The sequence below is a fragment of the Tupaia chinensis genome, unplaced genomic scaffold (genome assembly GCF_000334495.1).
Source record: "Tupaia chinensis unplaced genomic scaffold, TupChi_1.0 Scaffold144529_1, whole genome shotgun sequence".
Taxonomy (NCBI): domain Eukaryota; kingdom Metazoa; phylum Chordata; class Mammalia; order Scandentia; family Tupaiidae; genus Tupaia; species Tupaia belangeri.
The window spans coordinates 1,427,937-1,442,516 of record NW_006204388.1 but is presented as its reverse complement, the minus strand read 5'-3'; the positions used below and the strand labels follow the sequence as shown (position 1 = coordinate 1,442,516).

At 35.9% G+C, this 14,580-nt stretch overlaps 1 protein-coding gene across 4 annotated transcripts in view; it reads right to left on the bottom strand.

Moving 5' to 3' along the window:
* Positions 1 to 14,580, bottom strand: part of ANKRD13C (ankyrin repeat domain 13C) — a 96,689-nt gene that overhangs the window by 61,951 nt on the left and 20,158 nt on the right. For all 4 annotated transcript variants that reach the window (XM_027767734.1, XM_027767731.1, XM_006167135.3 and 1 more), the window contains exon 2: positions 3,794 to 3,835. In XM_027767734.1, coding sequence (XP_027623535.1) covers positions 3,794 to 3,809 — 16 coding nt within the window. In that variant the 5' untranslated portion in view covers positions 3,810 to 3,835. The remainder of the gene's footprint in view (positions 1 to 3,793; positions 3,836 to 14,580) is intronic.

Sequence of the window (14,580 nt, the reverse complement as noted above, 5' to 3'; positions counted from 1 at the left end):
CAATCCCTTCTCCTCCATTCTCCCCTCGGGATCTTGGGCACGCACGCACACGCACCCGACATGAGTTTAAGCCACCGGGTCCAGGACTCAAACTGCGGATGACCATGTGGGAGTCCAGCGACATAGCCATTATGCTAACTGCTGGTCCCTCTATTTTTATAAACAAATAGGAACTGCTCCTCAACAATGAAATCACTAAAACTGCATTATATCTTAAAAAAAGAAAATAAAGTAGAATGTCTTAGCTTGAATGATGATATAATGTAAAAGTAATTTAGAGCTAAGGTAGATGTTTTATCTTCTGCTATATATTCTAATCTCACTCATGTGCAACCAAATATCAAATATATTAAAAGGCCAAAAAGAGGAAAAGCAGGAAAGGATACAAAACTAGAAATATGTAAATAGACAAAATATTACTGGCTGTATCGACTCCACATAAAAGAAACCAAAAGAACAAATACTATAATTATTTTCTGATCCTGAGTCATCTAGTCAAGAGTTTCCCAAAATACATTCCACGTAACTCTAGTCTCTCAAGACACTTGTATAAAAGAGCAAGTATCAGACAACTGTGCAGAACCCTGACTACTGTATCCAACACCTGCCCCAACTTGGAACATGCGAGGATATACCATATCAAAGTTCTAACAAGTTCCACAATAAACAAACTGATTAACTTTTTAATTACTCTGGTATTTGCCTCATCTACTTGATCCAAAAGTTCTATTTTTTCCCTAAATAATGATCAATATCCCGGGAACTAACTTTTTTTTAATGAAACACACTTTGGAATAGGCTGATATAAACCAATGATGAAGCATGATAATACATCTATCTGTTGGGTTACTGGAAAAGTTCTGATGCATTTTTCTAAGCAAAACTGCATCATGACTTTTCTGACGACCCAATACTCCTATTAGAACTAAATAGGGGGAGTAGACTGATTTCACTTCAAGTTCAAATTCTACTACATCCATATTGACTACTAAGTTGCTAAATTAGGAAGCATTCTAGTGAAGCAACCAGATTTGGCAAGCTGCATGCCAGCCCACTCTGACACAGGCTATATCCTGTCTGAATGGTTCTCAGTAAAGAGAAGGTGAAGCAGTGCATCATAAGCTCAAGTTCTGGAGTAGACACTAGTCAAAACTGTGCTACTTTGGTCTGGACAAGTTGCTTTCCTTCTTAGGCCCAATGTTTGTCATCTGTAAAATGGAGATAATAGTGGCCCTTTCCTCCCATGATTATTGTAAAGGTTAAATAAGTAAATATGTGTAAAATACTAGGAAAAGCATCTGACATATTACAAATGGTCAATATATTTCAGTTACTTTCTAAAGTTCTGATCCAGTTCTTTTAAAATAAAATATAGAATATTATAGATAAAATATAAGAATAGCTTACATCTGAAATGCTCTTTAATTAAACAATTATTTTTATTTTAACTTGAGTCATTTATTTATTTATTTATTTTACATTTGACCAGAGAGGGTTAGAGCAAGAGAGAGAGAAGGAAAGTGAGAAAGCAAGCAGCCAAGGCCAGTACTCAAACCGTGGTCGGCCATGTGGGAGTCCAACATCCCCAACCATCAGACCATCCGCCGACCCCATCTGATATATTTTCACTGAAGTAGCTATTAGAGATGCCTATCATGGCCGGCCCTTTCCATATTTCTGCTAAACTAAACATACTTCACATCTATATTCCTAAATCCCCCTGCTGCTCCCAATTCTCACAAAAGACAAGGAAAAGACAGGAGAAAAACTGATTTCCCAACATCCTTCTTCCTGCTTTTCCTGAAACCTGCTTCATCCCTATTTCTAGAGTTTCTATAACATAAAAAGTCTTAATGATTGTATCTCTTTTTAGGATTTATACAAGTGATTCTACCTTGTAAGCAGATAAAAATAAAAAATAAGAAAAACTATAACACTGAAGATAAAGATTTGAGTTACCAATTATATAAAATTAAAATCAAAATTAAATTATCCTATAGATAGCAAGCTTCATTTAAACATATGAATTTAAAAACTAAATTAGTAGACCAGCAAATGGCATGATGGCCGAGGTGCTGGATCCTAAATGGCTGACTCCACAGTCCAAGTCGCACCCCCAGTAGATTGGAAGTCACTCTGGGCACATATGCATTTGCATCCAAAATCTTGGGAAAAGAATGGAAGAGAAGGGATTGTAGCATGGCCATCCCCTCTGGATGGTGATTTCTCACTTTTCCTCATTTTGGTGAGTGCATGTACCCTATAGCAAAAATCTACCAAAAAAAAAAAAAAAAACCTAGCAGAAAAAAAAAATTCTTAAAAACAAAACAAGTTCAAATAATTTTCCAATATTCAATATACATTCAGATCAAATGTTTATAATGACAACTTTATTATACCATATGAAAAGGAGAGGATGGGGAACCAGCAGTTAGCGTAATGGCTATGTCGCTGGACTCCCACGTAGTTGACCGCGGTTCGCGTCCTGGACCCGGTGGCTTAAAACTCACGCCGGGCGCGTGTGCGTGCGTGCCCAAGATCCCGAGAGGAGAATGGAGGAGAAGGGATTGCGGCGTGACCATCTCCCAGGGTGGTGATTTCTCGCTTTCTGTCTCTCTGTCTCTCTCTGTCTGTCTGGCGAGCGCACGCGCCCTATAGCAAAAATCTCTCCAAAAAAAAAAAAAAAAAAAAAGGAGAGGTTCATTATGATGTTTCTAGACAGAAAAATATTAACAGAAGTTCATTAGCCAGTTTAAAAATATAAAACTACATATTTTTAAAAGATTTCAATCAAACACATTAAAAATTTAAAATGGGAGCCAGCAGATGGCATAATGGTTACATTTCTGGACTCCCATGTAGTTGACAGTGGTTTGAGTTCCAGCCCCAGTGGCTTAAACTCACGTCAGGCGCATGCGTGTGCATGCCATTATCCTAAGAGGAGAATGGAGAAAAAGGTATTGTGGCTTGTCCATCCCCCCAAGGGGTGATTTCGCACTTTTTGTCTCTCTGTCTCCCTCTGTCTTTCTAGCATGTGTAAGCGCCCTATAGTCAAACAAACAAAAAAAAATCTCTCAGGGCTGGCAGGACATGAGGTGATTAAGGGCACTGAACTCCCACATGGCCAATCATGGTTTGAGTATCGACCTGGCAGCTTGCTTTCTCACTTTCCTTCTCTTTCTTACTCTGTCCCTCTCTGGTCCAATTTGAATAAATAAATAAAGTTAAATTAAAAAAAATCTCTTAAAAATATTTTTTTAAAGTAGCACTCTTAAGGTTGCCAATCAGCTACCTGGAATCCTCACTTTGCAGAATAAGTAGGATTCCAGACAAGTAAAATCTTACTGATACAGGAATATTCTAAAAGAGTTACTCTTTAAAACTGCCTGTCATGAGTTTTCTTTTAAAAAATAAACTAGTATTAATTTTTTATAACTATCTATCATTATAAGGCTCAAGTTACTGAGTTCAGACACATAGAATAAACCTTAATATTTGGAAATAAGAATCTTTAGAAAATATAAATATTTGCTTAATAAAAAAACTAAGTAAGGGGAAAAAAAACATAGTCTCAAAAGACATGAAAGTTAGTAGAAGATTTCCTACAGCTTTTTTAAAAAGGGGGCTATGGAAAATATAAAAAAAAAAATTAACTTTAACATAATAAATTCTAAGCTCAATTAACAAATAATCAAGTTAATTTTTAAAATTTAAAAGACAAAATTAACCTTAAAATTTTTAAACTGATTATACATGAGTGAAGTTAAATATTAAAAAGAAAATATTTACTAACCTTTATTTCCTAACATCACAGCAAGGTGTAAAGGAGTGTTTCCTAAAATTTAAAAAAGAAAAAGGTAAATTAGAAGGCATAAAAACATAAGAAAATTTACTTAAAAGTGGTTACAGAAATGTCAATGAAAGATTTTAAGTAAAAATAATGTGGCTGCAAAATGATACTAGTTATACGGCAAATTCAGTCAGAAAATACCATGGTCTCCAAGCATGGTTTCTACTTCTAAAAAAAATAAGAATAACCATTTTGCTTTGGAGATTTCTTTTCTGAACATACTTCAGGTTCTTCTTGCTGCTAATTTCTCCATCATGTCATTCTATTTCATTATGCAAACGATTTAAATACCTACTTTTCCTCAGGGATAGAAATAACCCAGCACCAATCTCCTCAAGTTGTTCAGCAATCTTACAAGACCGATAAAGAAATAACTATTATTGGGCTAGGCATGGTGGTTAAGGTGCTGGATCCCACATGGTCAACTTCTTGTTCGGAGTTCCAAACTGGCGGCTTGAAAAATGTCAGACACCTGTTCATGCATGCCCAAATTCCTGAAAGGAGGGAAAAACGGAGGAAAAGGGTTTGTGACATGACCATTTCCCATGGGGAGATTCTTTCTTATTTTCCCCTCTATCTCTTTTCCACAAACATATACGCCCTCTGTGGCAAAAATTGAAAAAAGGAGAAAAAGAGAAAAAAAAAAAAACATTGTTAATTAGAAAAGAAGAGGGTGTAGCTGGATAATGAAATATAAGGCAGAATTCCTAGTTGGCCTGTGACTCTTAAAGAATGAATAGAAATATGTAGGTGAACAAATGCAACAGATTAGCGTTCCAGGTTTAAAAATAATATTCTCCAAATCATGTTCAAGTGCAAGAATAGTTTATTTTTAGAAAACAAGAAAATTATCATGATCAGGTAGGGGTAAAGAACTTACACAAAAGTAGTAAATAATAAAACTGGAAAGATGAGCAGAAGACAAAGGCTGCTTGGCATCTCTGCGTTGTAATTTGGACTATATACTAATTTTCATATATTAGCAATTCTACAGAAGTCACCACATTAACAATTCTGGCCAATAAAATGAATTCAGTATTATCAAAGATGCATTTACAGGATAAAGTAGACCTGATTACTTTTTTAAGAAATGTGTATGTGATCTACCCCACTCTCTTAACGTGTCGAGGTGATTAAAATACACACACAGACGCGCACACACGCACAAGCAAAAACTTTTGCTAAATAAAGGCAGAATGGAATGCAAATTATTGGCAAAATCAGCAAGATAGTATTCTGAACAAAACTTAAAAAGCAGCACAAATAAATTTCACTAAATTTAAATTCCTCTATAAGTAATTTTGAAAAAAAAAAAGTCCATTACAGTAAATCTCTTGATCTTTTTTTTTTTTTTTGACAATAGAACTATAAGGTATTTATTTATCAATCCACTTATAAGGTAGGTGGCTTAATGCAAGCTTACTGACATCTTCATATATGATCCATGGAAACATACTTCTACATACAGACACTGACATTACTGTCTGGATACATTTGTAATCTGGAGCATATTAAGAATATTTAAACAAATAAAATTAGGCTAAACTCTCTTGATCTTAATTATAAGAAACAAGCAAAAAAATAACAGATTTGGGGAAATAATTCACATTAAATTTTTCAGAAATAAGACTAGAAATATAAATTACCATTAATAAATAGACAAATTATATCCCCCATTTCTATATGACTTATATTTCAAATTTTTAAACCTCTGAACTCTTCCTAGTTGAATTATGGATACCACTCTAGTATATACTGTTAATTATACACCGGGGGGACAGCAAGTGGCCTGATGGTTAAGGCACTGGACTCACACATGGCCAACCACAGTTCAAGTCCCTGACCTTGTGACTTGCTTTCTCACTTTCCCTTTCTCTCTCTCTCTCTCTGGTAAGCCCATATGCTCTGTAGCAAATTAAAAATGTCAGACACCTGACATTATGATGATAAATAAAATTATTTTAAAAAATCATACACTGAAAAAATGTCTCCAGAAAACAGGTTTTGTTCACAGTATTTCTTAAGCAGTAAGCCTCAACAGTTGCTGAATTAGTAGGTTATTGCTTTGCTAAAAGAAATACCTGAGACTGGATGGTTTATAAATAGGGACATATTGACTAGTAGCTAGAAAGTACAAAGACATAGGCCTTGCATCAGGCCAGCCTATAATACAGCCAACCGAAGCAAGAGGATGACAGGCAGTCGCTGAGAGAAAGAGAGGCCCACATCTCACTTTTATAGCAACCAGCTTTCATAAGAAGTAACCCTTTCTCATAAGAGCTAAAACTCACTGGTTGTCAAGAGACATCATGACTCTGTTCCTAAGAGTTGCCTCCATGATTCCATCACCACAATCCAATCAGCAACTACTAGGCCAGACCCCAATCCAATCAGCAGCCATCAGGCTGGACCATTTCCCAAAATCAAATTCCAAAATGAGAAACTTTGAGGAACAAACCATTCAAACCGTAACAGTTGCCAAATTATTACTATTTTCCAAACACACAAACTTCAGTCTTCTAAAATTTTAGACCCTTTAGTGAGGTAGCTATCATCATGAAATTCTATGTCATAATGTTCACAAAATGTGCATGAGTAAAAATAAAAATGACAAGACAGGGGCCAGCAGGTAGCGTGGTGTTTAAGGCACTGGAGTCCCACACAGCCAGCCATGGTGCAAGTTCCAACCTGGCAGCTCGATGATCACACCGGACATGTGCGCACATGGCCAAATCCTGAGGGGAAAATGGAGGAGAAAGGATTCTAGTGTGCCCATCACCCCAAGGGACGATTTCTCACTTTCCATCTTACTTTGTCTTTCTCTGTGTCTCTTTGGCAAGCATATGCACCCTGTGGCAGATACTTAAAAAAAAATAAAAAGAGTGACAAGGCAAATGAAAAAAGTAGTTTTGGTAAGAAACTACAATTAAGAAAAAACATTTTTCAGGACTGGCAGATAACATAACAGTTACACCACTGGACTCCCACATGGCCAACTATGGTTGGAGTCCTGGACCTGGTGGCTTGAAACTCACACTGGGCACGTGTGTGTGCATGCCCAAAATCCTAAGAGTAGAATGGAGGAGAAGAGACTGCAATATGACCATCTCCCCAGGGGGTGATTTCTCATTCTCTGTCTCTTTGCTCACCAGCAAGCACACATGCCCTGTAACAAAAATCTCTTTAAAAAAAAAAAAGCATTTTTCATTGCATTATGTAAAGTGAGTAAAACTGAGTTCCCTTTCTTCCCATGTGGAAACCATATATTAATACTTATCTCAAAAACACTAAAGAAATATATACATACATACACATACACACACAAATGCATGCATACATATATACACAAACATACACATACACACACACATACGTGCACACACACCCCTATGTCTGCAAGTTTTTTTTCCCCCCAAAAAAACTGTAAGGATAGAGACTATTAATTCAATTTTCTGCATTAGAAACTGAGTAAAAGGCACAATTTTTCTACTATGCACCAGCATTATATTCAGTACAAACAGTAAATAAAAATGCTTAGGGACAATTTGAGCATTAAAATAAGAAAATGCTAAGGACAGTTTTTCACTGATACCAGGTTAAAAATTATCTGTGGATTATCTTTAAAAATTATTCAGTATCTTCAAAGCCTTTAACAAGTTTTAAAAAAAATGCAAGTGAGTATAATTTTCAATTTGATTGGTCTAGAAAAAGGTTTTCTTCTTTTACAAAATATTATATTAATCTTCCTAAATTTGCATTCATATACTATAATAATTTACCAAGACCAAAAGGTAATCATAAAAAGTAAACAATGGGAATAGCCCTGTGGTATAGTCGTTAAGGGAGCCTGATTCCACATGTCTAACACAGCAGTTTGAATCCAGTCCCTGAATCATGAAAAACACAGTGGGTACATAATGCATGTGTGTTCAAAATCCCAACAAGAGGGTAAACAGAAGAGAGTGTAATATGACCATATCCCATAGAAGGTGTTTTCTCTCTCTCCCTCTCTCTGTCTTCCTCTGGCAAGAGCATGAACCTTCTGGCAAATAAAAAAGCTTGTTGACAAATCAGCACCAGAAACAAAAGTTCAACACCAACTATGCCAAAATCAAAGCCTTTACTTTGGTCTATCATTATTAATTCCCAATTTCTCTTTTCCAGTTTAAGCTTTCATTGTAATATCTGATTATATACACAAAGTTTCTCTTCTCTAATCTTGTCCCATTTCAGACTCTAAGGCTAAACTAAAATAATAATTTTAAAACAACAACAAAAAAAATTGATGTTACACTTCCACTTAAAAGACTGGAAATGCTCCACATTTGATTTCAACATGGTATAAAAGGTTTTTCGTAAGTCCTTACTCTCCTCTCTTTTATTTTTGTCTCATCCTGTCTCTCATCTGAACTACACACAAATTCTCCAATAAGGAAGGTTTCCATGCTTTTACACATACTATTCCTAAATGTTCCTTCTCCATATGACTGACATATTATTAGGTCGTCAGGAAAGTCATGACCTATTTTTCTGTTTTTCTATGCAAAAATCTGTCGTGACTTTTCCAGCAACCCAGCAGTTGACCTTACATGGCTTAGCTCAAAACATCACCTCTTCAGTGAAGCCTGTCCTAAGCAAGCAGATGTCCCTCTGCTCTGCTCACAAAGTCCTCTGTTTTCTGCAGCATTTTTCACACTAATCTGTACTTAAAATTTTATATGTAAACATCTATTTCCTTCATATGATGTCAACCTCAGGGTGACAAATGCACTATTTTCTTCACCTATATATACCAATGCTTTGTATACAGCATTTGAACTTATTTAACAATCAATCAGCATTTGTAGACAAAGAAATAAGAGACAACTCTTAGCAGAGCAACCAAACCTTAACCAATAGTTACAGAATTTTAATAATTAAAATGCAATTAACTCAGGTATTTACTCTCGCAAGAGTGGTGAACACAACTGCTTCTGTAACTAATGGGAAATATTTTGATGCTACTTTTCTTTAATATTTAGAATACACTTGTAAAACCACTTGGGCTTAGTTCCCTTCGAGAATAGTTTTATTACAGATTCACTGCTTTCTTTTTTTTTTGAGACAGAGATTTTTGCTATAGGGCACATGTACTCTTCAGAGATAAGAGACAGAAAGTGAGAAATCACCCTCTAGGGGGAAACAGCCATACCACAATCCTTTCTCCTCCATTCTCCTCTTGGGCACACATTCATACAAGCCTGGCATGAGTTTTTAAGTCACCGGTCCAGGACTCAAACTGCGGTCAAGTGCGTGGGAGTCCAGTGACATAACCATTTTATCATCTGCTGGTCCCCACTGTCTTTAAAAATATTGCATACCTGTATTTTTCAATTCCTTTCTATGTATATTTTGACAAATTTAATTTTCCTAGAATTGTTTATTTTCATTTATTAGCATACATTTTGCTCATAATATTCTTTTATGGTTTATTAATAATATTAAAATTCATACCACAATCCCATTTTTCACTCCTGATGTTATCTGTGCCCCTCCATTTTCTCTTCATCAATCTGAAGTTTCCCAATTTATTCCTCTTTTCTAAGAACAAAATTTTGGTTCTGTTACTCTCTATTTTATTTTTGTTTTTCTAATTTAATAATTCCTGCCTTTTTATATTTCTTTTATTCTATTTTACTTGGGTAAAATTAACCCAAATTGGAAAATAGTGCAACTTAAGTTTTTTCTAATTTCTTGAAATGAATTTGATGATTCATTTTTCAGCCTTTCTCCTAATATAGATATAATTTTTAAATTATTTTTATCTTATTTGCATTGTGATTAGAGAACGGGCTTTTCTTATTTTGGCCTGTTTTCTTCCAACCATCATATAACAATTTTAAAGAAGCAAACTGCCTTTATAGGCTGCCAAAAAAAATTTACCAATTATTTTCTGAACTTTTATTTCTTATAGTACTTTTAGTACTGTCTTCAAGAATCATGCCTTTTCTAATAAATATTTTCCACAGATACCCAGGTAAACCTCCACCCACCCCGGCTCATCCATCCTAGAATGAAGATTTATCCAGGTCTAGTATGAGGAAACAGGCTAGCAGCTTTCTCAGTTTGTTCTCTGTTAATTCATTCAAGAGTATAAATAACGGAAATCCCCTATAACCTCTGAAGCTAAAAAAAACAAGCTGGTATTTATAGCATTTTCCTGTGAGATTCTAATACAGTAGATAAGTGAAGAGACTCAAACAGTGAGGGGCTGCTGCACAGACAAAAGAGAAGAGTGTAAACCTTATAGCTCTGGGAAACTACAGAACATTGCTGAAAGAAATTAAATAACACCTGAAGAGAAAGACATTCCATGTTCATGGAGATTAAACATTGTCAAAATGATATACCCCCCTAATAATCTACAAATTCAAAGCAATCTCCATGAAAATCCCAGCTAACTTTTTTGCAGAAACTGACAACCTTATCCTACAATTTATATGAAAACTCAAGTAACCTAGAATATCCAAAATAACCTTGAAAAACAAGAACAAAATATGAAGGCCTATACTTCCCAATTTCAAAATTTACTACAAAAATACAATAATCAATGCAATATTGGGGCCAGCAGGTAACGTGGTAGTTGAAGCACTCGACTCCAACATGGCTGACCATGGTTTGAGTACCAGACCTGGGGGTTTGCTTTCTCACTTTCTCTCTCTATTTGTCTGTCTCTCTCTGGTGAGTACAAGTGCCCTAAAGCAAATTAAATAATAATAACGGTTAGATAAATAAATCTTTTTTTAAAAATACAGTATGTACTGGCATAAAGATAGACATATACATCAATCAAATTTCAAAATAGATCATATACCCAAATATAAATGCTAAACCTAGAAAATAAAAGGTGGGGGGGACGACTTTTAACATCAGGCAATGGTTTATCAGCTATGATACCAAAATACCTCATATGAAAACAAAAGGTGAATTTTAGCATATTAAAATATTTTAATACTATAAAGGGCATCAGCAAGAAAGTGAAAAGTCAACCCACAGAATAGAAGAAAATACTCTACAAATCATATATTTGGTAAGTCTTAAATCCAAAATATATAAAGAATTCTTACAACTCAATAATAAAAACAAACCAATTTAAAATTGGGAAAGGATCTGAATAGCCATTTCCCCAAAGAAGGCATACAAATAGCCAACAAATACATGAACGGATGTTTAAAATTATAAACCATTAGGGAAATACAAATCAAAATCACAACAAGCTACCACTTTATACCCTTTAGGATGGCTATAACTGAAAAAGTAAATAATAAGAAGTGTTAGCAAAGATGAGGAAATAGAACCTTCATACACTGCAACTGGGAAAGTAAAATAGTCCAGCCACTATGGAAACAGTCTGACAATTCCTCAAAACTTAAACTTGGGAGTTATTATATGACCCAGCAATAGCTATATACCCAAGAAAATAAAAAATATGTCAACGAACTTGGATACAAATGTTCACATTTGTTCACATTATTCCTAATAAGTAAAAAGTAGAAATAGTCTGAATGTCCACTAATTGAGGAATGTATAAATATAATGTAGTATAAGTATCTATTCAATGGAATACTATTCAGAAAAAAAAAACATGAAGCACTGATACATAGCACAACATGGATGAACCTTGAATGCACTGTGCTAAGTGAAAGTCACATATTCTGTGATGCCATTCATATAAAATAACCAGAATAGGCGTATAGAGACAGGAGTAGATTAGTGGCTTTCCTAGGGGTAGAGGAAATGGGTGGGTTTGGTATTACTAGTCAAAGGACAGTTTTTCCTAGGGGCGATGAAAATATTCTCAAGTTGGCTGTGGTAATAGCTACAAAACTGTGAACACACTATCAACACCACAGTATTCTATCAGTTAAATGGGTCCATTTTATAGTGTAGTAATTATATCTCAACAAAAGTGTATAAAAATAAAAGCCTAGTGTAGCCAGTAATGAAGTGGTTGAGGCAGCTGGATCCCACATGACTGACTGTGGGGTGGAGTACAAATCTCAGACCCAAAGGCCGGCCCGAGAAAAATAATAATTGTATATGCATGTGTGCCCAAAATCCGGAAAAGAGAGGGAGACAGAGAAGAGACTGTGGCATGACCATGCCCCACCAGGGGTGTTTTCTCACTTTCTCTCTCTTCCTTTCTTCCTTCTCTCTCCAGTGATCACATGCATCCCCTGACAAATTAAGGGGAAAAAAAAGACATAAAATAATAACAATAATGAAGATATAGTAAATAGTAAACCGCAGTGCTGGAAGCTACGCAGCCGATTGTGCATTATAACCCCTGGTCAGCTTTAAAACAAGCTGAGTGCATGCCCAGGGAAGGGGGATCACAGTGTGACAAGACTCTGTCAAGGTTATTTCTATCTATCTCTGTCTCTCTGTCTCTCTTGAGCGAATACTATTATGAATAAAATTAACTTTTTTTTTTGGAGAAGTTTTTTCTATAGGGCACATGCACTCACCAGGAAGACAGAGAGAGACAGAGAGACAGAAAGCGAGAAATCACTCCCCAGGGGGGATAGCCACACTGCAATCCATTCTCCTCTTGGGATCTTGGGCATGCATGCACACGCACCTGGCATGAGTTTAAGCCACCGGGTCCGGGACTTGAACCACAGTCAAGTACATGGGAGTCCAGCAACATAGCCATTACACTACCGGCTGGTCCCTAATAAAATAAACTTTAAAAAAATAAAAATGAGTAAAAGGTATAAGGAGTTGGGTTAGGAAAGGTTGTTAGAACTACAGTAAAAACTCATTCACGTTCCTGATCATTTAAAAAGCAAGTGTTCTTTACAAAAGCCTTTTTAATGGGCCTCTTATCCTGCCTTAACCACCACCACCCAGGTTCATCCAGCTCTGGACTAAAATAACGTTCCCTGTCCAGTTGCTTCTTTGCTGGTAATTTTTCTATCCAAAATCAGTTACTAGAAATAGTTCAATGTTTTCCACTCTGAGTCCTAATGATACCAATATATGAAGGCAAAAGGAAGGAGCAAGCTTTCTATAAGGTGCAACCTTTTTCCTGCCATCTGTTTCCCATATTAGAAACTTCCTCATCTTCTAATTCAAGGATCATGACATAAGTAAAACATTTTTGGAAAACAGCCACACACTGATCATTTATGAACCGTTTATGGCTGCTCTCATGCAACAGATATGGCTTGCAGGCTTAAAATACTATTTGGGCCAGACGGGAGCACAACAGTAAAATGCAAGGCAATCCCACAGGGTAAAGTTTCCGGTTCAAGTCCAAAGTCTTCACTAAGTACAGCAGGCACATGCCCGTTTATGTCCCAGGACTATAGGAAGGCTGGGGATGGATTGTGGCTTCAAGACCCTGTTGGAACTGCTCTCTCTCTCTTGCTCATAGAAGAAATAAACTTTTTTTGAAAATGTACTATCTTGCCCTTTAAATGTCTGCAGACCACCCCACCTCCCCACTAGTAAGGGTTTCACCTCATTCATTGTCTTGTTTCCAGGACAGAATACCTGTCAACCATTAAAATAATTTATAAATGTAACCACATAACACTACTATTACTAGAAATTTCTTTCGTAATCTAGTTTATTGGATTTTAGAGTCACTACTACATTTTACTTTAAACTCAGGGGTTTTTAAATTGTTATTTCTCTTTCATCTTACCCAGAATAAAATCTATTCATTTCAGTAAATAACTTTCTGAGCATGACTACATGCTAGCTATAGTGCTAGGCACTATCCTGTCCTCATGGAGCTTGTATTTCAAAACAAGAGGAAGAGATAGATAAAATTGAGATAAAATAGAGCATGGTGTTAAGAAAACTAGCAAAATGGGTTGGCATTGTCATAGTGAGTTTGCTGAAGACCACTGTCTTCGTGGCACTGACTGTTTGCCAGAGTCCACATGAGTAGCTAACATTGCATACTAAGATTTTTTTATGTTCTTGAACAAAGGCCTGAGAATGTAGCACACAGAAAATATAGAGGACCGACAACCAATGAGAAGCTAGGTATGGAGAAAACCAGAATCAGATGTTAAAAAATAAGAAAACTGGTCCAATGAGTGGTGTAGTGGTTAAGGTGCTAGATCTTACATGGTCAAGTGTGTAGTATGAGTCCCAAACCTGAAAAGACTTGAAAAACATGCCTGGCACATGTGTGCACATATCCAAAATCTCAGGAAATGGGAGAAGGGGCTGAAGCATGGCCATTCCTCCTAGGGGATACTTCCCTACTTTCCCTCTCTCTGTGTCCTTTTGTCTCTAGGAAGTACAAACACCCTATGACAAAAATCTAAAAAACAAAATAAAATAGAAGACCAATTTCAGGGTCAATAGAAGAGTTGATTTTCCAGGCAGAAAATGAACTAAATCTGGCAAGAAAAATGATGCAATAGAAAACCTGGGAGCCATCAGCCCCACCAACCAATGGAAATGATCAATACAATCACCATTAAATGACTTTGGAGGGTTGATGAGAATCTGATGTAACTAAATGTCTGGTTGTATTAAACATGTTTCCAAGCTATTGACATAATCAAGAAAGTTTATACAGAACATATTTAGCAGACCTGTTAAAATTTTTTATTACAGAAATAGGCCTTCTGAGTAAGTTTCCGATTTTTGAGTAGTCACTCAAATTATTTCAAAGTTATCATTTCTTTGAACAGAGGGGTTGTGGGAAGAAGTGAAAGTTAATTAGA